This window comes from Crotalus tigris, unplaced genomic scaffold (genome assembly GCF_016545835.1).
Source record: "Crotalus tigris isolate CLP2741 ecotype Arizona unplaced genomic scaffold, ASM1654583v1 scf7180000018371.15429387391:27106975, whole genome shotgun sequence".
Taxonomy (NCBI): Eukaryota; Metazoa; Chordata; class Lepidosauria; order Squamata; family Viperidae; genus Crotalus; species Crotalus tigris.
Window position 1 is genome coordinate 4399982 of NW_024096970.1, and position 25472 is coordinate 4425453.

General features: G+C 40.4%; 2 protein-coding genes across 2 annotated transcripts in view; both read right to left on the reverse strand.

Annotated features, from left to right (window-relative positions):
- Positions 1-1085: 1085 nt before the first annotated feature.
- DDO (D-aspartate oxidase) lies at positions 1086-22607 on the reverse strand. Its single transcript, XM_039351192.1, is given in 8 exon segments — positions 1086-3636; positions 3639-3652; positions 8976-9152; positions 11701-11809; positions 13643-13820; positions 16080-16154; positions 20095-20201; positions 22488-22607. Coding segments are annotated over 7 exon segments (1134 nt in total). The 5' UTR covers positions 20137-20201; positions 22488-22607; the 3' UTR covers positions 1086-3097.
- Positions 22608-24645: 2038 nt separating this feature from the next.
- SLC22A16 (solute carrier family 22 member 16) overlaps positions 24646-25472 on the reverse strand; it is a 41508-nt gene continuing 40681 nt past the window's right edge. The window contains exon 8 of the mRNA XM_039351191.1: positions 24646-25257. Within this exon, the coding sequence (XP_039207125.1) occupies positions 25042-25257 (216 nt within the window). The 3' untranslated portion in view covers positions 24646-25041. The remainder of the gene's footprint in view (positions 25258-25472) is intronic.

Here is a 25472-nt window from a genome sequence, read left to right on the forward strand (position 1 = left end):
AGCATGGCTCTTGGATAGTTCAATGTTTTAAAATTCATTTATGCTTTCATCTATGTGTCACATACTCCACGGAATCCAGACAATTAACATTATTAAAAGATAAACTTTGAAAAAGTTAAAAATGCCTCTCTAAATGACGCTTTCTTCCCCCGTGCAGACAAGTCCCCACATCTACTTGTCTTGCAGAAGTCCCCACTGCCTTCCAAAATGTAGGCAGAGGAGTCAGACTAAACCAGGGGTTCTCAACCTTGGCAACTTTAAGACTTGTAGACTTCAACTCCCAGAATTCCTCAGCCAGCAAAGCTGGCTGAGGAATTCTGGGAATTGAAGTCCAGAAGTCTTAAAGTTGCCAAGGTTGAGAACCCCTGGACTAAACTCTCATGGGGGGGTCAGATATTCCATCACAGAGATGCTGCTACTGAAAAGCCTTGCTTCCGGGTACCCTGATTTTCAGCATGTCCTCTTGATCGGGATAGCGAGCGGGTGGGCATATTTTACCTGGTCCTGAAGGCAGCAAAGACCTATCTGTACACTACCCAGAGTCACTCTATGAGCCTCTTGTAAAGAGTTGACCTTAGTGGAAGACATTATATTGGCCTAGTTTGCAACTTTTCACCTCTTCTATTCATAGTAAATAGTGCTCTACGTTGGAGTTAACAACAAGCTCACTGGAATAAACGAGAGAGTCCCATTCTGAGAGTCCCAGCAGAAGATAGGGTACTGGGTCTCATCTGCAAAAATGCAGATAATGACTAGATAGCAACCAAGAGTTAGTTTTCTCAGTCTTTTTGCTGCAATCTAACAGCCAGGTGGATTTGTGTATCCCAGATATGTTAGCCCTAACACAACACACATTTTTCTGATACATTGTGGTCCACTGTGGTCCATTGGGAGGAGAGGATGGTATCTGTGTGTGTTTAAATAAGAGGTGGTCATTTTAAGGTGTCCTTCCTTGCTTGGGGGGGGGGGCATGCAAGAAAACACAAGAAGTTTTGAAGAATAGCCAAATAAGTGATTGATCCAATACTGCCCTCTTCTGGCAGAAGGAGAAAAGATGTGCACAAAGAAATGATAGAAAAGATAAGCCACTAGAAGAAGTACATTTTATTTCACTGATACCAGCCTTGACAAAGATCATGGCATACTTCTAGATGTAAGCTGTTAACTGATTCAGTCAATTATGTATGCAGGTTAAAATACAGTATTTGGTAATAAAACTCAAGCTGCCACATATGTATTTCATCCTAGAAATTTGACAAAAGATTTTGAATATGCAAGATAATTCACATTTGAATTAGATACCTATCTCTTGATGGCTCCATCAACTGAGTGATGATGACATGAATTGGTAAGGCAGCCTTCCCACCTGGATATCCTCCAATCCAACAGTATTGGAGTACAGGGCCCCACATTTTCATATGGCATCTTGACATATTTATTGACAATTAATAGCATCTGGAGACAAGTACGAAAGAAGGCAAATATACGTTTCCCAAGTTAATGTTGTAGGATCCAATCTGGTTCAGTCACCGGGACGAGCGGTTTAGTCTTCCAAGTTTTCGGACTTGTGCTGGAGCCCATCCTCAGAGAACTTCTCCCTAGCAGAGTGTGAGCTGTTCTATGTGTGGTATTTATAGTGCCTGTTGTATGTGGTTTTTTTAGATGTTGACTGGGGTGGGTTGATGGCTGGCTTGTAAGTCGTTGGCTGTCGTTTGCTTGTGCTGCCCAGCCCTCGTCTTCTAAGTACTTGAATAGGCTGGTGGTAAATCAGCACTCCTGTTGACTTGACGAGGGGCCTGTTTCCCAAGCTTCAATCATTTCCCTGGCTGTTTTTGTGCTTGCTCATCCAACAATCTTAGTAGGTGCAAAACTAAATGTGTGTCCTTTTTCATCGCCAGTGTGAGGCTACCAATGAGTTTGGGTCTCCTGATCTGACCATTTGCTTGTATTCTTGCAATCTGGTGATTAGCTTTCCCCTACGTATCAGAGGCAGGGGATTCGGTAGATTACATTGGAAGTACCTCCCACCTCCAAATAATCTTTACAATGCATAAATTGTAACGATGAGTACATCTAGAGGACAGCAAAAGGCCCAGGGAGGGTGAAATCTTGGTTGAGATTGAGGGCCAAAGGATAAAGCAAGGAGCTGAAGGTGGACAAAAAACTAGCACCCTTCTTGTTTAAGCAGAGTTCCAGCCCAACAAGAAATCTTTTTTTATCTCCCTTCATGTTTATTCACTTCTTTGATTTCTGACCTTCCTTTCATTTAAAAGCTGTTGGGGGCATATATAGCACTCCTTTCTCCCCTCTTCCCCAATAAGCTAGACTGAGCTGGGAATGAACATGATCAAGCTAAAATCCCTAGCGATACTGGAGTTGATACTGGTTTTCCCTAGTTCCTAATTCAACACCTTAACCTGGTGCTTCCCAAACTTGGTTTTTCTTTGGATAATTACACACAAACCCACTGCCCAATCATAACAGGGACACTAAAATACTGAAAGTGTTTTACTGTAAGTAAAAAGGGCTTTCTGGGTAATGAAGGAACTATGAAGTCTCCACCAGCTTTGAAGCCAGGTGCAACCGAAACATGAAAGCTATCACGGAATTAACATTCACAATTATTGCAAAGATTAACTTCCAGTGGCCCCTTTGGGCTAAATTCTGTGCTTTCAGACTGGGATTGCAAAGCTACCTCCATGTCCACAGATGAACTGTACAACAGCATATCTTCTTTTAAACTAATGGACTACCTATATATACAATTGGAGTGATTGCTTCCCATGAATTCAGCTGTAAAAAGCATGGCTGGCTAGGGAATTCTGGGAGTTGAAGTCCACATATCTTAAAATGGCTAAGGTTGAGAAACACTGTTCTAAGCTAAGGGCTTCCTGATCAGCAAAATCTAGCAGGTGGTCCTTCTTCTCTTCTCTTCAGTCTTAGCACTTTATGCTTTCCTAAGAGGGCCACAAGCACTGAACAATTAAGTAACTGGCATATAATCAGCTGGATGACATTCCTCCAGATTTTACTTCACACCCACGATCCTAATTCTACCAGACTGCTAAGGATCCAAAGAGATTTTTTTCTTTCTTATTTACAGCTTTGCTTTACGCCCACACATTGCCAGGGTTTCAAGGCACTCCTTAACCAGCCAAGTTGCCTCCTTGGCAGTACCCTGGTGTATTGAAAAGCCACCTCCTCCATGGCCATAATTGTGAACCACCAGCAACTTCTCACTCTTGTGGGTCAGTACCTCTTTCTGTAGTCTCACAGCTGACCGAGATGGCCTCAGGCCCACCTTCACTTGTATATTCTCAGCTGTCCGAAGTGAAGGCTCAAGTGTGGAACATCTATCAAATATATTTTTGCTGGTAACGGGATCTGGGGACAAACTCCAGTTGTCTTTTTCTCTTATCCCACCTAATGTTACATTGTGTATCCCTGGATAGATGTAGGTCAGACCATCACCATCGCGAATGAAGTGCTTGATCCAAGGAGCGTGAACCTTGAGAACTTGCCCTCTGATGGGGTGTACCTCTAGGTCTCCTGCAAGTTTTCGGGAACCAATGCCTGAGCAGTTTACTACGATGTCAAAGTCACGGTATAGCTCCCAGAGATCTTCTATTTTCCTAGTCCATTTTCTTTCAGCCTATAAAGAATATGTCAGAGGTAAAAATATGGCACTTTTGAATCCTCTATCGGTAATGTTTTACTTAGATCATATAGTTCAAAGAGTGAAATCACAAATTTGAAATGCAAAATTGAAGTAATAATAATAATAGTAAAGTTGGAGGAACCTTGGAGGTCTAGTCCAACCCCCTGCTTAGGCAGGAACCCCTATACCATTTCAGACAAATGGCTGTCCAGTCTCTTCTTGAAAACTTCCAGTGTTGGAGCATTCACTGCTTCTGGAGGCAGGTTGTTCCACTGGTTAATTGTTCTCACTGTCAGGAAGTTTCTCCTTAGTTCTAGGTTGCTTCTCACCTGTTGCTTCTTGTCCTGCCTTCAGGTGCTTTGGAAAATAGCTTGACTCCCTCTTATTTGTGGCAGCCCCTGAGATATTGGAACACTGCTATCATGTCCCCCCTCGTCCTTCTCTTCATCAAACTAGACATACCCAATTCCAGCAGCCGTTCCTTATATGTTTTAGCCTCCAATCCCCTAATAATCTTTGTTGCTCTTCTCTGTACTCTTTCTAGAGTCTCAACATCTTTTTTACATCGTGGTGACCAAAACTGGATGCAGTATTCCAAGTGTGGCCTTACCAAGGCATTGTAAAGTGGTATTAACACTTCATGTGATCTTGATTCTATCCCTCTGTTAATGCAGCCTAACACTGTGTTGGCTTTTTTGGCAGCTGCAGCACACTGCTGGCTCATATTTAGGTCTTTATCCACTAGGATTCCGAGGTCCCTCTGACAGTTACTGCTATTGAGTAAAGAGAGGACCAAATCACGTATGTGTGTCTGTCCGTCATCAACATCGTGACACAAATGAACACATTTTGAACTGTGCTTCATTTGTACCATACTGTATCACAGGATACAAACTATGTAATTCAGATGGGGTGTCATTGTGGTTTCTACCAGATACCTATGGCACAAATCCCACCGCAATGACAACCAGGAGGAAACATGCATGTAGGAAAACAGTGCGGGATATATCCCATTGCCTTTTGTTATCAGCTTTCAGCTACAAGTCCGGCTAATTAGGAAAAGCACTTTATCAAAATGATATAATATCTCATTCCTGAAAAGCTATTATTCAATTAGCAATTAAAATTATGACTAGTGGTATTTTTCTAAAGGAAGGATTTGTGTTTTTGGAGGGAAGAAAAGATTTTGAATAGCGTTATGAGAAACGTCCAGCTAATTATAGATCCTCTTTTGGATCCCTTCCTTAATATGGATCCACAAAAAGTGTTGAGTTGGGATCCAAAGAATCACACTGAGTTCTACATGCCCACAAAAAATGGTAGGTTTTTGTATATTGAGGCTTAATACCACATGGCCATTGTGCAACTAAGTTTCAGGGTACTGCGTAATATACAAGGGTCATCCAACCGAGGAACCCAAACTGCACAAAATCTGTTTCAAACAGATTCTGATTTCTATGAAAATCATGATGAAACCAATAGTGCATAAAAGTTTCCCTGGGCCTCTTTGCCTTTGCAGTATGTCAGACAGTACAGGACTGATATTTTGGTTAGATCTCAGTTTGCATGTATTGGTCTAGTCCAGGGGTAGGCAACCTTGGCTCTTTTATGACTCGTGGACTTCAACTCCCAGAATTCCTGAACCAGCCATGCTGAGAGGAAAGGGAGAGGTTTCCAAGCTGAGCCATGCTGGCTCAGGAATTCTGGGAGTTGAAGTCCACGAGTTATAAAAGAGCCCAGGTTGCCTACCCCTGACTATACAGCCCTTTACTATTAGTTGGTGTAAAAGGGAATCTAGGCTAATATAATCTAAACTAGCAAATGGGAACAAATTTAAACTTAATGAAATTTAGGTGGTCTATAATTACAGTATCTCTTTAAAAGAAAGTTAAATTCAGCTAGGAGGAGGACAGACTTTTCAGGCAGAAATTGTTTCTCCCTATCTCTATTTGCCAAGAGAGGAAATAGCAATTGAAGAGGAGAAGGGTGCTTTATTTATATAGAGCCTTTGCCAAGCATTATGAGTCAATCAATTGGTCTAGTTTGTTTCTTGGCAAATGTTAGTTTCACTCTCAAGCCAAAATGTCCCAAATTTTTATTTTTGCAGTAGAAATTCACAGGATTCTATAAGAAATGTCTATTCTTCTTTACAATATAGATTGGGAAGCTAGTGGGTAAAAGTACGGTTGGTTTCTGCTCAAACACACAATCCTCTTTGGCCCCAACATTCTGAGAAGTCTGATTTGGCAAATCTGCTCAGTTAATAAAAAAGCAACCATTACAACTTTCTACGAAGGAAGGAACTTCTGCCTGATTAGCTACCCAGAGCATTCATCCCAGAGCTCTGGACTGCTTAATGAAGCATGTGAATCTTGGTTTGATATTAAACAATATCGTCACAGGGCATATTTGTTAAACCATTTCCCAGTTTGTGCCAACATGCAATCGTGTTAAAATCTGAACTTGGCAGAACTTTTTATAATTGAATATACTTGCAAGCTACGCTACCTTGCCTCCCAAAGAAAATTCTTATTATCCACTCTAGCAGGGGTCCTCAAACTTGGCCACTTTAAGACTTGTGGACTTCAATTCCCCAGCCAGATTCTGGGAGTTGAAGTCCGCAAGTCTTAAAGTGGCCAAGTTTGAGGACCCCTGCACTATAGTGATTCATGCCTTCCAGCCACGTGGTTATTACTGATTCCCTATGGGTGTCTTTTGATAAAGTACCAGAAATAATGGCTGGGACACTGAAATGATGTTTAATAAATTGCACATTTATCAGCAGAAATTGTAATCGTGTTTTTCAGCTCACTGGACCTGGACCTATCGGCCCTCTCTGCAGTGGGATTTGTGCCACGTCATTGCACTGAGGAAGGGAAACGCCTGTGGGAAATCACAAAAGAATAAAACAGAAATGAGAGGCAGCAGAGGTCTCTGCTCATAAGTCCACCTGACAAATATTAAATGGATCCTGCAGCTTCACTGAGTATCAGTACTGTGTTCAGTGTTGTTCTAAAAAATGAAACATGACAAGGCCTGTGTGTCCCAAGAGACAACAGGTAGGATTGGGAGAAGAAAAAGCACTCGTGGATAATTACTGTAAAACAAGAAGCCCAGAGCTGAGTACGGTATACAAAACAGCAATACAACCTAATGACCAGCTAACTGTTGGCATTATTTGACTTGTACTCTCCATCACTTCACTCTTGAATACAAAATAGTAAAAATGTCCAAATATTTAAAAGGGACTCTGTCCCTGTCTTCCTGACCAGAGTGCCTCTAGATATGTTGGGCCACTAGATATCCAGCCTATCCTATCCAGCCAGCATTATCACCAGATAACATCAGCATTATCACCAGATAGCATCTCAAAGAACATCAGCTTGCCCAACAAGTTGGTTGCTGATAAACTCATGACTAAACACCAGACAATGCGTGTATTATTTAGGCATAAAAAGTATCCTTGATGTAAGATGAAAGGAACTAGTTTAGATCCAGTCATAAGTGCAGATGTAAATGCTATATGATGCCTAGAGAAAAAGGAGAAAAAGTACTTTGCAATAGTGATTCAGAACAGAATTAATTTAGGCACATTAAGATCCAGTTTTGGTCACCACAATGTAAAAAAGATGTTGAGACTCTGGAAAGAGTACAGAGAAGAGCAACAAAGATAATTAGGGGACTGGAAGCTAAAACATATAAGGAACAGCTGCTGGAATTGGGTATGTCTAGTTTAATGAAGAGAAGGACAAGGGGGGACATGATAGCAGTGTTCCAATATCTCAGGGGCTGCCACAAAGAAGAGGGAGTCAAGCTATTCTCCAAAGCGCATGAAGGCAGGACAAAAAGCAACGGATGGAAACTAATGAAGGAGAGAAGCAACCTAGAACTAAGGAGAAACTTCCTGACAGTTAGAACAGTTAATCAGTGGAACAACCTGCCTCCAGAAGCGGTGAATGCTCCAACACTGGAAGTTTTTAAGAAGAGCCTGGACAGCCATTTGTCCAAAATAGTATAGGGTTTCCTGCCTGAGTAGGGAGTTGAACTAGATGACCTCCAATGTCCCTTCCAACATCATCATCATCATCATCATCATCATCATCATCATCATCATCATTATTATTATTATTATTATTATTATTATTATTATTATTATTATTATGGATCATCGCACAGTCAGCCAGATGTTCAGACTGGATTTGGCATTTTGTCTACCTATCGAGTCCTTACCCAGGACCTGGGATAGGCAGATGTGGATGTTTGATGGTATTATAGATATCGTCAAACATCCACATCTGCCTATCCCAGGTCCTGGATAAGGACTCGATAGGTAGACAAAATGCCAAATCCAGTCTGAACATCTGGCTGCTATTATTATTATTATTATTATTATTATTATCATCATCATCATCATCATCATCTATAATAAATGGTCTTCTACTTGACCTTGTTAGACAGTCCACTTTACTGACTTGACAAAAGGACAGACACCAAAATGTTACACTCTTTGGAATCTGAAGCTTTCTCCTGAATGCATGCTGGCGTAACAAGTATTTCCGTCTAACTTTGCCATTTCTCATATTCTAATTTCCCAGATTTTGTTGGATCTGATGTACTGTGTGGTGGTGAAGAAAAAACACATCTCAGGGCAGAGTGACACAATTGCTGATTCCTGCTTTTAAAGTCATAGGTCTGACTGAGAGGAATTTTACTCTTGGTGGGACATATTTTAAAATTACTTGCCTACAATTACCCATTAATAGTAACTTGTAGATTTTTAATAAGAAAAATTCTCTCTTATCCCTGAATCTATGTGTAAAAGTTAATTTGTGAATACTATATTAAAAAAAGGCATGCTCAAGATGGAAACCTTAATTGACAAAAGACTATATTTTATTTGCTTGCTGGGATCTGTTCACTACAATAGTCATTCCTAAAAGCTAGGTCTTATCCTGGTCCAGCATTATAAAGTTGACCTATAATATTGACAGGAAAGGTTCAATGGAGTGGGAAAATGAAGGATTAAGTGTAAAATGCCCCAAATGATTTTGATTAGTGGTTCCCAACCTTTTCTATACCCCGCACCCCTGGAATGCTTCTGATATATTCTCACACCCCTTACAAAAGTTCAAAATAACGGCAATGAATTATGCATATACACTATAATTTTGAAAACCCAAGTTTTCGCACCCTTGGAATATCGTCTGGCACCCCCAGGGGGGTGCAAGCACCCCTGGTTGGGAACCCCTGATTTAGATCATATTTCTTTATTGTATTGCTACATTTCAGTCTAAAAAAAGTGAATCAATACCCATACCTTTTCTCCAGCCAAATTAAGTATGATGGGCAATCACATTTCAGTGTAGTAAAAGCTTGACCATATTTATGCTGTGGAAATTTCTTCAGCTCCTTTTCAGTCATTGAGCGAAAGCCCAGAACCACATCAGACCAGAATGGGATCTTCTCCTCAGGAATGGCCTTAAATATTTGCCAGCTTGTTCATATGCAAAAGAATAAAAATGTAAACATAGACATTCTAGGTCAGCGGTTCTCAACGTTTGTGTGACGGCGACCCCCGTCACACAAACGTTGTGCGCATGCGCGGCGCGGCTGCGCATGGGGGCGGGGCCCCCGCGCGCGGCGCGCATGCGCGGCGCCACCCCCCGTGCGGCGCGCATGCGCGGCGCCACCCCCGGAGGCGCACCGCCGCCCCCGCACGCGCATGCGCAGTGGCGCCCCCCGGAGGCGCGCCGCCGCCCCCACGCGCAGCGCGCGTGCGCGGCACCGCCCCCTCGGAGGCGCAGCGCGCCCCCGGAGGGGACAAAATGGCGGATCGCCGCGTTTGGCGACCCCACAAAAGAGGTCGATCGACCCCAAATGGGGTCGCGACCCATAGGTTGAGAACCGCTGTTCTAGGTGTTAAGAGTTTCTCCCCGCCGTGAAATAATTTTTCAAAATCAAGTTTTTAAAAATTCACCAAATAAAACCAGCAAAGTTGAGTTCCTAATCCACATGTTAATATGATGTTTAGGCACCACCAATCAAACTGTATGTTTCAATTATCTTTAAATAGATAAAACCTGCCGTTCCCTCACTGTTTCCAGGATGGCTTCGCGGGCCACATGAAACCACTTCGCGGGCCGCATCCGGCCCTCGGGCCTTGTGTTTGACATGTCTGATCTAAGCCTTAGAAAATAAAGATAATTCACTCTTATAAAATAGGAGAAGGCTGTTAAATGATTCCAGGCTGCAACTTCAACCAGGAGAAATATTGTTTTAAAAGTGTTAAACTGAACTCCCAAAGTCAGGAAAAAAACAAGAATGGGGAGACCAAGAAAAACCTCTGCTAGAGCTGTATGGAGTTTTATATGACTTCTCACATGTGGGGTATAGTACATGGGGTCATGTAATGTTATCCCTCTGCTTGGAGAGCTTAAGCGAAAGTGAACTGCATACACATAATTCTGATGCAGCTTCTAGATATCCTTTCCTGCAACTGCTGAGCCTTAGGAATTGGATAGCTTTTAAAGCTAATGCAACATATATAGTCATCTAAAGTGTGATGGTCTATGACAGGGGTCTTCAAACTTGGCAACTTTAAGACTTGTGGGCTTCAATTCCCAGAATTCCTCAGCCAACCCTGGCTGGCTGAGGAATTCTGGGAGTTGAAGTCTACAAGTCTTAAAATTGCCAAGTTTGAAGACCCCTGGTCTATGAGTTTAATTCCTGGTAAAGGGTTTGAATTCCATAGAATACATCTGAGGAATCCAAATAAGAATGAACCTGGTCACGTAGGGCCTCTTGGTGATGAGTTTGACTGGAGTTAAGTCTCCCCTGGCAACTTTGCCATCCTACAGCTACAGAAGAAGTATGTGGATCCCAGCAGGGGCCACAACCAGCCATTCTGGAATGTGAACCAAGGACTGCTCTAGAGCAGCCGTCATTTAGTTTACCTCAGAACAGCATACAAAAGTGCTCAGAAAAACAGAAGGGGTCACAAAGTATTGACTGCAAGGGTGTCCAAACTTCTGCAACTGCATACATTCCCTGTTTTCTTATTTTGAAAGGGTAAGCAAGAGGTTCTACCCACAGACTGGAATTTTCCAATAAAGAAAGGCGGGGGGAGGGGAAAGGATTAATAACAACAGTAATCCCCAGTTCTATAAATATCTTAGAGTTCGTTATGCAAAAACACTGTTTTGTGCAAGCAAAAGAGGGTAAGTCAGTCTATAGTTGAACTCCACATTTGCCCCGGAGCCTCTGAATATTAGAAGGAGCTTCTGTTATATACCTTCTACATAAATGGTATACTGTATAGAAGAGAAGAGATTTATAATCAGCCCCACCAGCAGAGCCAATTAGCAAATGGGTTGTGTTCAGTAGTATGACCCTCCCAAATACAACCTTAGGGGTTTTTTGTCCCAGTTGAGATATGTTCATATTCAGATTTTTTCCCCCTCCCTTTGCTCAGCCCATCCCAAAGTTCTCAATTCCATCACAACTTTCTGTGTGAACAAAGAGAAGTCCAACTAAATGTGGCCAAGATCAATCGAGTACAGCATTCTGTTTCCCACAGTCATCAAACAGATGCACTGTGGGAAGACCAGAGGCAGGACTTGAGAGCAATTCTATCTTCTGACATTACTTGCTCATCACTGGCATTTAGCACCAAACCTGCCTTTGAATATAAAGTACCGTGAGAAGTCAATGAACCTCTTATATATCAACAGGACATTATAAAAATCATAGGCTCAAGGCCAAGCTTCTGAAAACTGAAAGTCACATTTTTAAAAGAGAAAAGCAAACGCCAGGGCAACATAGTAATGTTTCCCTAAATAAATTCTGAACCCAGTTTAAGGATCACGAAGGTATAATTCTAAAATAAGTGTTTGTATTCTGTTTTTCTTCTGCAGAACTCAAGACTAGGGTTCTCCCCTGGTCCTTACCGGTATCATAAGCCTCCCGAGTTTGCCCTAATAAAGAGGCTTGCTCAGCACAATGCTGAAAGAAATCACAAAAGCATTAATGAACTCTATATTCACCCAGATACCAAATGAATCCCAGCTTCTGAGGCCTCTGAGGAATCACAGATGGATAACAGATGGTCAAAGGTCTCCCTAAACCACTGCTTCTGCTGATGAACAGGTGTGCCTGCAAGGAAGAAAGAAAACACATTTCAAACGGAGGGAAAGCATTTGAAGAAAATCCAGAAACAGCAGACATAAAACGGGCTGCACTGAAATTTATGCATTGGATACAAACTGCTAATGGAAGGTTTTGAGAATCAAGCAGAAATTCCACACAGGAGGAGAGGGACAGAGATGGTGTCCTGGAAACACCCGCGCCCCCCCCCCAAAAAAAATTCCCCATACTATTTGTTATTTTGGAAGTTAATCTAGACCTCCAGGACAAATTTTCCAAAAACACAAGGAATTGTAGAGGGGAAGAAGGAGGAATCATGATGGTCTTTTTACCACTCCTCTCCTCCAGCAAGAGCAGAACTCTTCCTAATGAGCCATTTCTCCACATTTAGCTAAAGAAGTGGAATAAAGTGATGTGAGACCATAGTTTGGTTTGCATAGAGGCTAATTACATAAAATGATGGTTGATTCTTCCTGTGAGCCCTAACTACAAATGCAGCTGAAAACAGGAGCCGCTAGCTCAGGGATGTCAAATTGCCGGCCCGCAGACTGGATGCATCATGCCAAAACTGCACCCACCCCAGCTCCGGCAATGGGGAAAATGTCACCATATGTTGTGACACGTCACGTAACATGGCGAGTTTGACACCCCTGCACTAGCTCCAGAGATAAATGGCTAGTACTTGCGGTGAGATGTAGAGGTAGTAACAGAATTTATAGAGCATAGAATCATATGGCTGGAAGGGACCTGAGAGGACTTCTAGTCCAACCCCCTGCTCAAGGCTGGAGCCTTATATGATCCCAAATGGTTGTCCAGTGTATTTTTGAAAACCTCTCATGATGGAGCACCCACAATTCCGGGAGGCAAGCCATTCCATTGAGTAATTATTCTTACTGTCAGAAAATTTCTCCTTATTTCTGGGTTGGATTTCTCTTTAACAAGCTTCCACCCATTACTTCTTGTCCGGCCCTCTAGACAAGAATTCAGAATAAAGAAGAGGCTGTTGCATGGTCATTGAGGCACAATGGCAGACACAATGGGCAACCTTTGAGGCAACCTTGACTTGGTGATTTTACGGGGCATGTAGGCCATCCCATTTGTAATTTCTAAACAATGAAAGAGGAGATCTTTTAAGTATGCTACATTTTTCTCACAAAATGAGGGCAACCGTAAAGAGTATCCTGATATATATATATATATATATATATATATATATATATATATATATATATATATATATATATATATGGCTCCAACAAAGCTTCTCCCATTCCTGGTTATTCTATTATTGATACCATTCAGAATTTGACTAAATCGCTTACTTATTGGAAGGAGAGCAAGTGCAACAACCCAGCATCACATTTTTACCTAATTGAGATTCCCTCTTTGTAGAGTCTAATAATGCAAGAAATGAGGAGGGTAAATTAAAAATCACATGAACATTGATAGATAAAGTAGGAATGTTCCAAATAAGCCAACTGTAGAACATATCCATATATTATGAACCTATTGCCAAATACAATTTGTGTTATCATTGTCACCATCATCTTCAACAATTGTGTCATGGAATATAATATATGTACAACTAGAATGGCATGTGTAAAATGGCAGGAAACTATTATTCTCAAAATGGACAATTTATTTGGGGACTTTGTAACACTTATTCGTCAAACCTTAACATTGCCCAGGAAAATAGCTTTCAAGTATCCCTTGAAACTGCAGCTGTACTTCCTAGAATATTGATTTGGGGGCTACAAAATAAAAACTGGGAAAAAAATAGGCATAATATAAATAACTTGGACAACTTCAGATTTTGTTTTCCAATGTGTAAATTTTGCTTGCCTGGATAAAGATGTGGGATAAGCATTCCTGCAGCAACGTCACTGGTCGTGTTAGGAGAAAATCTATCAGCCATGACAGACACTCTGCAGTTTGTAATGGAGTCTGAAATGCAGACAGCAGTGGATAAGCCAATCAGACCAGCACCAACAATGACAATCTTTGCCTTGTCCATGTTCTGCTAAGAGAAAGAGGAAGAAGGGGTCTGAATTTAAAGAAAAGGCTTCTGCATGGCTGGTTGCCATGAAATCTACTCAACATAGCCATGAACTAACTAGGAGTTGAGTGCAAGCTAAAGGATACTGTTGCTAAAAAGATTACTTACACTGTGTAATTTGTATAATATCTCAAGTAATTCTATTACACATGCAGTATTTCATTCTCTGCAGAAAAAAACAAAAAGGTATGAAGAGGCTTTTAAGCCATAGACCAGAGATCCCCAACCTTTTGGGCACCAGGGACCAGTTCCATGGAGAGAGGTTTTTCCGCGGACCGGAGTGAGTGGTTTTGTGTGCTGCTTGCATTTCGCGGATGGGGCTCTGCTTGTTTCTGTGGACCGGTTGCTGGCATGCCGCGGCCCAGTACTGGTCCATGGACCGGGGGTTGGGGGACCCCTGCCATAGACTGTCCTGCTGGAGTGAAGGGGTTTAAAGAAAATATGACCATCTATATGCTTGACTGAATGGTCCTATTTGGAGAAAATTAAATCAGCAACTGTCCAGATGCATTATGAAGGTAGGTTGTTTCTTCTGGTTTAATATGTCATATAAATCCAGCTATTGGGATTCATAAAATATAAATTATTAATTAGTACACTGCAAAATGCAGCCAATTTTGCTTTTTTTTCCCCAATAAATAGTACTTTAAAAACTGGAATTGGCAGCTTGTAGCTGGCACTATTATATTTTGATACCAAAGCAAAAAGTAAGATAAACCAACTTTTCCTGCCTTGCTAACTTGCTAGCTGTGTTGGCAGTCAGAGGCAGCATTGATACATTCTCTTCTTTAAGCTAAGCCAAAGCCAGTCATTATTTGCTTAAAATCAAAGATCAGCACAAAATGTGGAAGATTCACCTCCAGTTCAAAAAAAAATAATCAATGCAAAACACGGCATGTGTAAAGAAAACTAGCAAGAGGCCTCATGCTGACTCTGTGCCCTTGACTGGAAGCATCAACAGAGGTGTTCAGAGACCTACTCTTAGGTCAGGCATATGTTATTTACTTGGTTAAAACTGCTTCTTCAAGGTTTTTCCAAGCAAGTAATTGGAAGACCAAGGTGGTTCTTTTTTTTTTTATTCTTGTGACCTATGATATTCACCACCTTGGGAGAGCTTAACTGATGTTATTAATGCAGCGTTCCATGTGCAATCAAGTTAACTAGCTGGAAGCAGTTAGAAAAAAAGCAAGGAACATCAAGACTATTATGAGAATTTTTAAACCAGCTGCTCAGAGGGAACAGTCTTCCCTTCCCTTCCCTTCCCTTTCCTTTCTCCTTTCCTTTCCTAAAGCATGCTGAACAAAAATCTATTCCCAGTTATTCAACTTGCTTAATTTCAACAGTATTCTTTCGTTGACAGAATTATCAAACCAATGAATCAGAAACCTTTGCCAATACTTTTCTGTTGCACATCCAGACCTGCTTTCTGCCCATCCCGGCATCAAAAATGGTCCACATCTGGACTGTTATCAAGTTTTAAAGAAGAACTATCTAGAAGAATCAGAATTTCCTAGTTTAACTTTATAAGCTACATTAATTCATAGGTGTAGATCAGGGGTCCTCAAAGTTGGCCCTTTTATGACTTGTGGACTTCAACTGCCAGAATTCCTCAGCCAGCGTGCCTAGCTGAGGAATTCTGGGAGTTGAAGTCCACAAGTCATAAAAGGGCCAACTTTGAAGACCCCTGGTGTAGATACACAGGTATGCCAGATAAGAGATCGGAGAGGACATCTGTAAGCTCTTCCTAAGTGCTACTGAAGTACAGTGCATTTCTCCTGTCCCTAAGCCAACAAGAAACTCACTAAGTAATTTGTGTTGTCCCAACAAACAAGTTTGAATCTGCCAAAGGAAAGAGGCTTGCAAATTATAATTTTATTGCAGGACAATTTCAGGGGAGAAATTGGCAGATTCCACTGACTGTTTCCCCTCTCTCCCAAAATCAGCATCAGGTAGGAAAAACTACCACCAATCCCAGTCCATGGAAGAAGGACCCACCCTGGGGAATGTAGCTTCACCTATCTTTCTAATCACCTATGTGATAGTTCAACAAGAGACTGTTTTCAAGAAGTTTTTTTCTGCTGACAGGGCACTAGGGCAGAGGGCACCCTGCAATGCATTAAGACCATTCTCCACTCCACTGCACAGAAGCTACTGGTATCCTATAACAAGTCAATCAGCCTTCCTGTCACTTGAGCTAGAAGGGATCTGGCAGAGAACACTTACCGCTTTTACTCCAGCTCCAGAATATCCCACATTAATAATGTTACCAGAGAATGAGTTGTCAGCAAGTAGTTGCACCTGGAATTATCCCAAGGGGGCAAAATAGCACTGAATAGGAAAAATGGCACATTCTAACTTCCAAAGTCATAAAAAAGGTAATAAATCTGCCAAACCCTTTGTTGGCAAAAACAAAACATTTTGAGTTTTTGGAGGCAGAACCAGCAATATAATTTTTCTTCCCTTTTAAATCAACCCACAGCCCCTTCCTTTTTTTCCCCTGGATCTAGTGAAAGACTCTTGAACATTTGCTTAATGATATTATCTTTGTTTATTGGTGAAATAAAACAGATGGAAGTAATATAACCACAACAGCTCAATAAAACATATGGATAGAGTTAATAACTGTACCATCAATATACCAAAGTTTTAAGAAATTGGAAATGCACTTCCTATGATTTAGAGATGAAGTTAATTTATCAGAACATTTTGCTTCATTTGTATCGAATTCCTCAATGAATGTTTGAAAAAGGACGGATCAAAGCTTTTTCTGTTGGTATTTTAAGACATTTGAGGGTTCTTTTATCTGCATGATTTTGTCATGTTCCTTCATGATCCTTTTTTGGCCCCACATTAATACATAGGATAACACAACTTTTCGAAAAAGCATAATAGTTACGCTTTTCAAACTTGGCAACTTTTAAGAACTGTGGACTTCAACTCCCAAAAATTGAAGCAATATGTTTATATATGGTTTAGATTTCATGTTACAAGATTTAACTAATTTTTATTAATATAGTATTTTCCTTTTTTCTTAAAGTAAAAAAATAAAGAGATTGATTTTATTTTAACCATATGTTTAATAACAAGTCCAGTGGTCTACCAGAAGACTGCTACTTTCCAAAGGCATGTCAGGCATGCTTCATCCATTCCTTTATAGAATGTCAAGACATTCTAGATCAGGTTTTTTTTTTCTAAATCAGACATTGTAGGTCAGGGATCTTCAAACTTGGCCCTTTTATGACTTGTGGACTTCAACTCGCAGAATTCCTCAGCCAGCGTGCCTGGCTGAGGAATTCTGGGAGTTGAAGTCCACAAGTCATAAAAGGGCCAAGTTTGAAAACCCCTGTTGTAGGTCAACATGCTGGCTGGGGAATTCTGGGAGTTGACGTCCACACTTCTTAAAACTGCCCAGCTTGAAAAGCACTGCAGAAACTAGTGTCCAGTTTTTCCCGCACCCTAAGCCAATCTAGCCACAGATGGCAGAGCTCAAAAATGGGGGAGCAGGAGGAGGGGCAGGAAGGGAAAAAGAATGTGCCCACATCAGCCTCAAACAGCCATTGTCAGTCCATGGCTACAGCATTATGTGCAAGTGTCACATATCACTTGCATGCCATTAAATATGACAGGAGAAGGCAGAAACTTTTAAAATGTAAGGTAGATAACCGCTAGATAGCCAGGCAGCTCTCTCTTATTATAAATGCTCAATTGTTGCCCCCATTTTACAAAGGCCCAATCACACCTATACTAAAAACATGGATATGTGTGCTTGCATGTGCTAGCCATTTAAAAACAATATTTCATTTTTTGAATGGAGTGAGGAATGACCCTTGTGGTCTTTAAATTGTTTTTTCTTTCTAGCTATAGTAGTCTGAATCATAGTAGCAGACTGAATCATTTTCAATTAGTCAGCTGCAAAGAGAGGTTAATGGTGTTCCCATCCTGTCCTCAGTATCCAATGGCTGCAAAAGGGAAGATGATCCCACCAACAATGTGCAAACAGTTTGCAGTGATTGGGGAACTGAAATATTGCTTTTTTGAAGTGTACTAAATAATATTAATATTATTATCATTAATAATAATAATAATAATAATAATAATAATAATAATAATAATAATAAAGTTGGAAGGGACCTAGGAGGTCATCTAGTCCAACCCCCTGCTCAGGCAGGAACCCTACACCATTTCGGACAAATAGCTGTCCAGTCTCTTCTTAAAAACTTCCAGTGTTGGAGTATTCACCGTTTCTGGAGGCAGGTTGTTCCATTGGTTAATTGTTTTAACTGTCAGGAAGTTTCTCCTTAGTTCTAAGTTGCTTCTCTCCTTGATCAGTTTCCATCCGTTGCTTCTTGTCCTGCCTTCAGGCGCCTTGGAGAATAGCTTGACTCCCTCTTATTTGTGGCAGCCCCTGAGATATTGGAGCCCTGCTATCATATCCCCCCTCGTCCTTCTCTTCGTTAAATTAGACATACCGAATTCCAGCAACCGTTCCTTGTATGTTTTAGCCTCCAGTCTCCTAATCATCTTTGTTGCTCTTCTCTGTACTTTTTTTAGCCTCTCAGCATCTTTTTTACATCGTGGTGACCAAAACTGGATGCAGTATTCCAAGTGTGGCCTTACCAAGGCGTTGTATGACAATCTGGCACTGAGATTTATGGCACAGGGTATCAATTTGACATGTAAGTGCTAATGTACATATATGCTCAAAAAACACTACCTAAGAATATACCTTTGCTCCAGAATTACCGTAGATTCTGATTTCATCTTTGATTTATATATAAATAGATGCAGTTTGTGAAACAAGTTGGGTTTTTTTTAATGGGTTTAAACAGGATATCTTTTGTAATCTGTTTGAAAATAGCTGAAAAGCCTGAACTTTCTATGCAGCTTTGCCATTTTACTGATCTGTTTGTTTCAAAACAAGAATTTGAACTTTGAACTTGGCAAGAAAAAATCCGGTTGATAATTTCCCAAATACATTACTTGGAAAGGGATAGCAGTTAAAAGAACAGCTGAGGTATTTGTTCTTTATCCCTTCTAGGAATGAATACAGCAATATTTTTTTTTTCAAACTGTGTGGATTCCTGCCATAGCCATCCTTTCAAATGTCATATAGCAAAAGGTTTGGTAGACTAAATGGCTTTTTAAACCTCTCTGAAGACCCTCTCAAAGTTCTCTTTGGGTACTTGACAGACAGGCTTACAAATTGAAGATGGCTAGCTAAACCCTTCCCCCCAATTAACTTTCATGTTTTATTTGCAAACATTCATGCTTTTTTTATTAAGGTATGATTTTAGATATTAAAACTACATATACAACATACTTTATTTCATTAACTAGAAAAAACAAACAACTGCTGTCATGGGAATTCTGAGAATTGAAATCCATACATATGAATGATCCCCAGTTGGAGAAGATTGCTCTGGAAAGCATATACTGTACATTGGTTTGATTCACAGATCATGTAGAGCAGACATGTCAAACTCGCGACGTCACATGACATCGTGCAACGTATCGGAACAGTTTTGCCACTGCCGGCACTGGGGTGGGCATGGTTTCTGCGTGACGTGGACAGTCCATGGGCCGGCAGTTTGACACTCCTGATGTAGAGTGTTGACTTTTATTGCTAAAGAAATTATTTGTCTTAAGACTACTTTCCCACCATTCTGTAATCTGCAGAAAGATTAAAATTCACAATCTACAGCTATAATTCAGAACCTGACAACAAAAAATGAAGAATTCACTTAAAGAATCAAAGCTATTTGGCTCCTAGAACTGTTGCTTTGATTTCTGAATGAACCTTCAAATATTATCATTGTCATCATCCTACAGTGTTTAAACGATAGCATCTTGAATGTGTCAATGTCCCCTTCCCAAATAGTGGGATGTAGCTAACAATATGCTAATTCTACACCAGTATATAACAATACATTAGTTTGCGGGATAATTTCTAGATTAGTGATATTATTTTGCATGGAACACCTTGGCTATTTGGGGGAAAACTGATTGTACTTGAGGCACGCTCTTATTTTATGAGAAAACCTTATGTGGAGGCCTTAATTGATTAAAGAATTGATGGCAAGGTATAGAAAAGCCAGCTATAAAAATTAATTTGTGAGAAAGCAAATTGATACTTCCTGTTATTTGCACTATCTCAACTACCTAGCTTTTATTTACAACTGAATTTCTTTTGAGAAAATGGGTACACTCTTAAAGAAAGTACTGAGTTCCAGATACTTGCCAATTTTATTTTCTTAAGGATACTTATGGAATCCAGTGGCATTCATGGATATGAAGACAAAGCTGAAGAGAGCTGGTGCTTTACTTTTGCAGAATATAACTTTTTTTCTAAATTAAAAAATATAGAAAGTCAGTTAGGGCAGGAAATTTGCTTTGAAATTTACTTTCTGCAATGCAGTCTTCTCTTGTCAGTGTTACATGATGAACGATCATTCAACTCCTAAACAATAGTGTGCATTTTTAAGGGCTTTAAAGGCTGGATCATAGATATATGTCTATGACTACTCCATAACCAACAACTGAAATCAAGCTTAATAAGACATTTGAATGTGGTTTCGTTCATATACTTTAGAAGCTGCTAGAACAAGGAAGAAATGGATTAAAAGTTATAGTTTATTTATTTAGCTACCCATTTCAATTCAATTGATTGACTCATAATGCTTGGCAAAGGCTCTATATAAATAAAGCACCCTTCTCCTCTTCAACTGCTATTTCCTCTTGGCAAATAGAGACAGGGAGAAATAATTTCTGCCTGAAAAGCCTGTCCTTCTTCTAGCTGAATTTAACTTTTTTTTAAAGAGATACTGTGATTATAGACCACCTAAATTTCATTAAGTTTACATTTGTTCCCATTTGCTAGTTTAGATTATATTAGCCTAGATTCCCTTTTACACCAACTAACAGTAAAGGGCTGTATAGTCAGGGGTAGGCAACCTTGGCTCTTTTATGACTCGTGGACTTCAACTCCCAGAATTCCTGAGCCAGGCTGGCTCAGGAATTCTGGGAGTTGAAGTCCACAAGTCATAAAAGAGCCAAGGTTGCCTACCCCTGGTATAAGTTGTTGCTCAAAATAACATAAAGCTCCAGTTCAAAGAGCTCTGGGATAGGCTCAAACATGTTGAAGATTTGGAGTACTTCTAATTTTCTATTATTTCCATTCTCAATTGATAGTTGATCCACTATTACATTGATGGTCAACCACTTTAAAACCCAAATACTATGGGAAAATAGAAATTTCACCTATGGGGATTTGAGGTAGGCTGAAACCAGAATGGGCTGACCTACAGTACTGCAGAGCTTCAAAAGATCTATCGTGGCTTCCCATCCAAAGCTGCTGTACCAATACACTGACTCAATTTTACTCTATCAGTTTTTAATATTCTTTGTCTAAGAATGTGGTTAAGCACGCTACCACATTTACACTATTTTTACACAGACCCAAACCTTATGAAATAAGTTAGAATGGACCTGCAGGTGTCCTCACTATCTTTGACCACAAACACTTGACCAATATGGGGCACAAAAAGCAGCATTCCAGTCAGCCCCCCTTTCCCTTGGTAAAGTGCCTCCTTTGGTGGTCTTAACAAAACTTTTTTTCTTGCAAGGAGGCAAAAGACAATAAGATTACAAGGCAGTCTCTTCTCTATCTCCAATGAAAAGTGAATGAAAATTCTTGCCAATGAGAAACTGACCGTTTCCATATATGAGTGTCCCATAAATTAAACAGTAGATTTGTCAAGCCAGAAACGCATCAAATCAGCTGCTCAATGTAAAAAAGCCACATGGAAAAACAGGGAAGCAGTACATGGACCCTCAAACAAGGCCACAGCTCCATTTGGATATTTATTTTTAAAAAAGAACTTATCAGATCAATACTGAACAACACAAGATATCTCTCTTTTTCTGCTCCTCCTGGCTTCCTCACCATCTTGCTTGAAGTCAGAGACTTGTGATTACTGGATCTTATGAATAAAAGTTTAGTTAGGCTAATAATGGCATTGCCTTCATATGGATTTTGAATCTTTTGCTTACTCAAAAGATTCAAAAGCCCCTTTTCCAAGGAGTAGCTCCTGTTCCTAAATAACTGTGTATCATTTTTTGCTGAGCGTTTATAACAGATAAAGCTTTCTTAGAGATTCATCAAAGTTAATCATTAAGGAGTCACCAGACATTTTGCTTATTTTTAGTGCAAAAGGTCAGTAACTCTGGAGGCTGCATTGCTCCAATAAAATAAGAAGATAGCAGTTTAACGAATATTAGAATATCTTTTTCCCAAAGCACTTTAATGCTATCAGAAGTAGGAGTGTATAAATACTTCCCACTAAGCTTCCTTTATGAATGTTAATGACATCACTTTTCAAGAATATCTCAAGCCATTTTGTCTGTGTTGTTCAAAATATCGTTCTTCAAAAGATACTTAAGGCAAGGACAAATAGAAAAAGAGCTGTTGATGGTTTGACCAATATCAGGAAAGAGCAATTTCTCCATAGCTGCAAAAAAAAAAACCACACCTTATGTTGCTGTAAAGTACAAGAACGTACGTTTCATTTATTTACTTAAGAATTGAGTAAATAACCACGTATTACGTGGGGAAGGGGAGGGGGGTAGAAATACCTTTCTCCACAGAAGAAACCAGACGCTTCCGCACAGAAGAGTTGCGTATTAGAGAAAGCAGGAGGGCCAAGCTTACGTCGGAAAAGGTGAACCAAGTGGGCGGAGTTATCATGATTAGCTAACTCTACTAGATTCTGATTGGACGGAATGGGCGGAAAAAAGCACTTGGCCCTTTTCGCCTCTCGCGCGTGCGCCCGCCCTCTGAAGAGGGTTTGTGAAAAATGCGGCTTTCGCAGCGATTTCATTTTGAGGCGGCAAATTTGGGAACTGTTACTACTACTGGTAGCCCAGCTGCTGCTTTGCTATAGTATTTTTAATCAGAGCGGCTAAATTGTACAGGCACAATAGTAATAAAAAACATTCAGATAACATGTTTGGAGTAGAGTTTCCCAACCTTTTAGGGCTGGCAGCCTGGAGGGTGGGGGGAAAGAAGAGATGGTTTTGTGGGAGGGGAGGTGAATGCATGTGCATGCATGCGTGCACGGACGAACACCATTGATCATGCAAGTGGGGGCTTGAGTGCCCACAACACAGCAACACTCATGCGAGTGGGGCCGCGAATGCCTGTGATGGTGCTCTCGTGAGTGGGACCACAAATGCCTGTGATGACGCTCGCATGAGTGGAGCCACGAACACCCGTAATGCTCATGGCAAAGAACGCGCAAGTGGGGCCGCAAATGCCCACGACAGTTACAGTGAAGCTTGCACAAATGAGGCTGTGTGCTCTCTCGCGCGCTCTCTCTCTCTCTCTCTCTCATACACAAACATACATGCATGTCCCACAGGTTGGGGACTCCTGGAATAGAGGATTTCTAAGGCTCCTTCCTGCCCTGTTAGTCTACAATCATATGAACTTAGCCAAATATAGTTCATTAGTTAAATTAAGATGAATGAAACCATGGTTTAACATGATAAGAGTCCAGTCACTAAGCTAATTTTCAGATTCATTTGATGGAAACAGTTGCAATTGTTCTGGGTTTACATGGAACTTTTATGTCTTTCATTGATTTATATCACACCTTTCACTGAACCACAACCTTGCCATTCATTTTTTAACTTTGGGCATTCCACAGCCCATATCTATCAATTTTGGAAATATTAATCCAACTATTAGATCTACCTCCACTTTGCCTTGTAACTTCAAACGGTCACAAGACAAATCATTGCAAGTCAAGGATTAGCTGTATACTATTGCCAGCATACAATACATTATTAAAAACTGGAGTAGATTCTCAACATAATGCACATACTTTTTATTATTTGAGTTCTTTCATGTATTGGTTTCATTCGATATTTTCATGTTGCCTCCATGCACTTGTAATGGGAGCCTTGGGTTCCACATTGAAAGTAGATTTGCTTTTAGAGGCATGAAAACCCACATACCTATCTCAGTTTCAAGAGCACCAAACATGGAAAGAGCAACAAACACAAAAACCAGGAGCGTTGGGGTAGGGATAAAAAGCACTGACTTATTCTGGAGAAGCTGATGGAGGATGGATAGCAGGAGAGAAAGTACTGTTTTAAGGGCTGGTTTTATCCATTAATCTCTATTGACCTTCCAGAAGGAATAAGATAAACTAAATTAGCAAAGCACTGAGGAATCTTCAAAGGGGTTTGCTCAGAATTAATATGATGCATCAACAATTGTCATGCAACATCAGTCATGGAACAAAGTGCAAGGGTCCTGATGGATTACCTGGAGCCTAACTTCACAAAGTTTTTTTTTCTTCATTTCTGTATGTATATCAATGGAGATTCTCAGGCATCTAGGTCCTGGATTTCCTAAAGGTGCTGTTAAAAAGGCAACTGGACTTTCTTGTTGTTTTTTTCTTTCTGTATACACCGTTTCCACTTCTCTGATTTATTATATTCTATTTTTATTTGTTCTTGGTTTTCTTGACAATCCCTGCACATTTTCTTCAAAATGTTCCCAGGCCCCTTTCTCCCAAATTTGCCGAGTTCAATTTTGTAATAAGAATTGAAGCATATATACATTTTTCTAGACTCTGCAAGTTATTAGACATTTTCAAGAGTGTTACTTTTAACACCATCTGATTTCAGTTGTGTTCTCCCAAACATACTAAAACTACATCAAGAAACAGTATTGTCTTCCATCTGCATAATGCTGATATCTAGGACAGGGTCCATGAAAGTTAAAGGATGCCTGTTTCTTTTCCTTTATTGATGCTAGGCAATATACAGATAAATCACTGCAATACAAAGTGAGTGTTCCTACACTGCCATACTTCTTCCGGAAATCATGAGTTTCTACTTTCTTCTGGTGTTGGCTGTTGCTGATATAAGGACTCCTGAGAGAGGTTTTCAAAATAAGCAGAAAGAGAACATTTTCTCTGTGTGTGTCTCAGAAAAATAATGCACATTACTCCAGCTGCTAGCTAGATGATTCAGAAAAGCACCCTGAACAAGGAACTAGGTCATATGTCTCTCTTCTTGAGAAAGCAAGAAAATGTTCGTTACATGGCACATGGATTGTCTGTTAGGATGTTGCAGATAAAATCACACAAGCTGGCTAAAAACCAAAGGGATAATTTTATCAGTCAGTGCCATGTGCTCCTTGGTTTAGCATTTCCATTTTCTCCAGTGTTGCATCATTCTGTGCTGGAAGAGATTTTTCTGAAGGGCTTTTTTTGGTGACCCGGTCATCTAGCTCTGCAGCTTCTGCCCACGTATTTGTCAATGGTCTTCCAAGTGTTTCTGGTAGCAGCAGTGTTAGCACACCGGTCAAGAAGGCCATGATTCCAACAATCAACTAAAAGAAAGCAAATGTCATTCAAATGAGCTCAAGAGAGAGACGATGCAAAAGGATACTATACAACTGAAATGCACTCATTGCTGCCACTGTATATTGGAAACACTGATATCTAGAATCTCATTAACAGGTGGCTTTTCATTTCCATTGCTAAGCAAGGCAAGTTGTCAATCTTGCCTGATTTTACAATCTTTTTTGCCACTATTGTTAAGTGA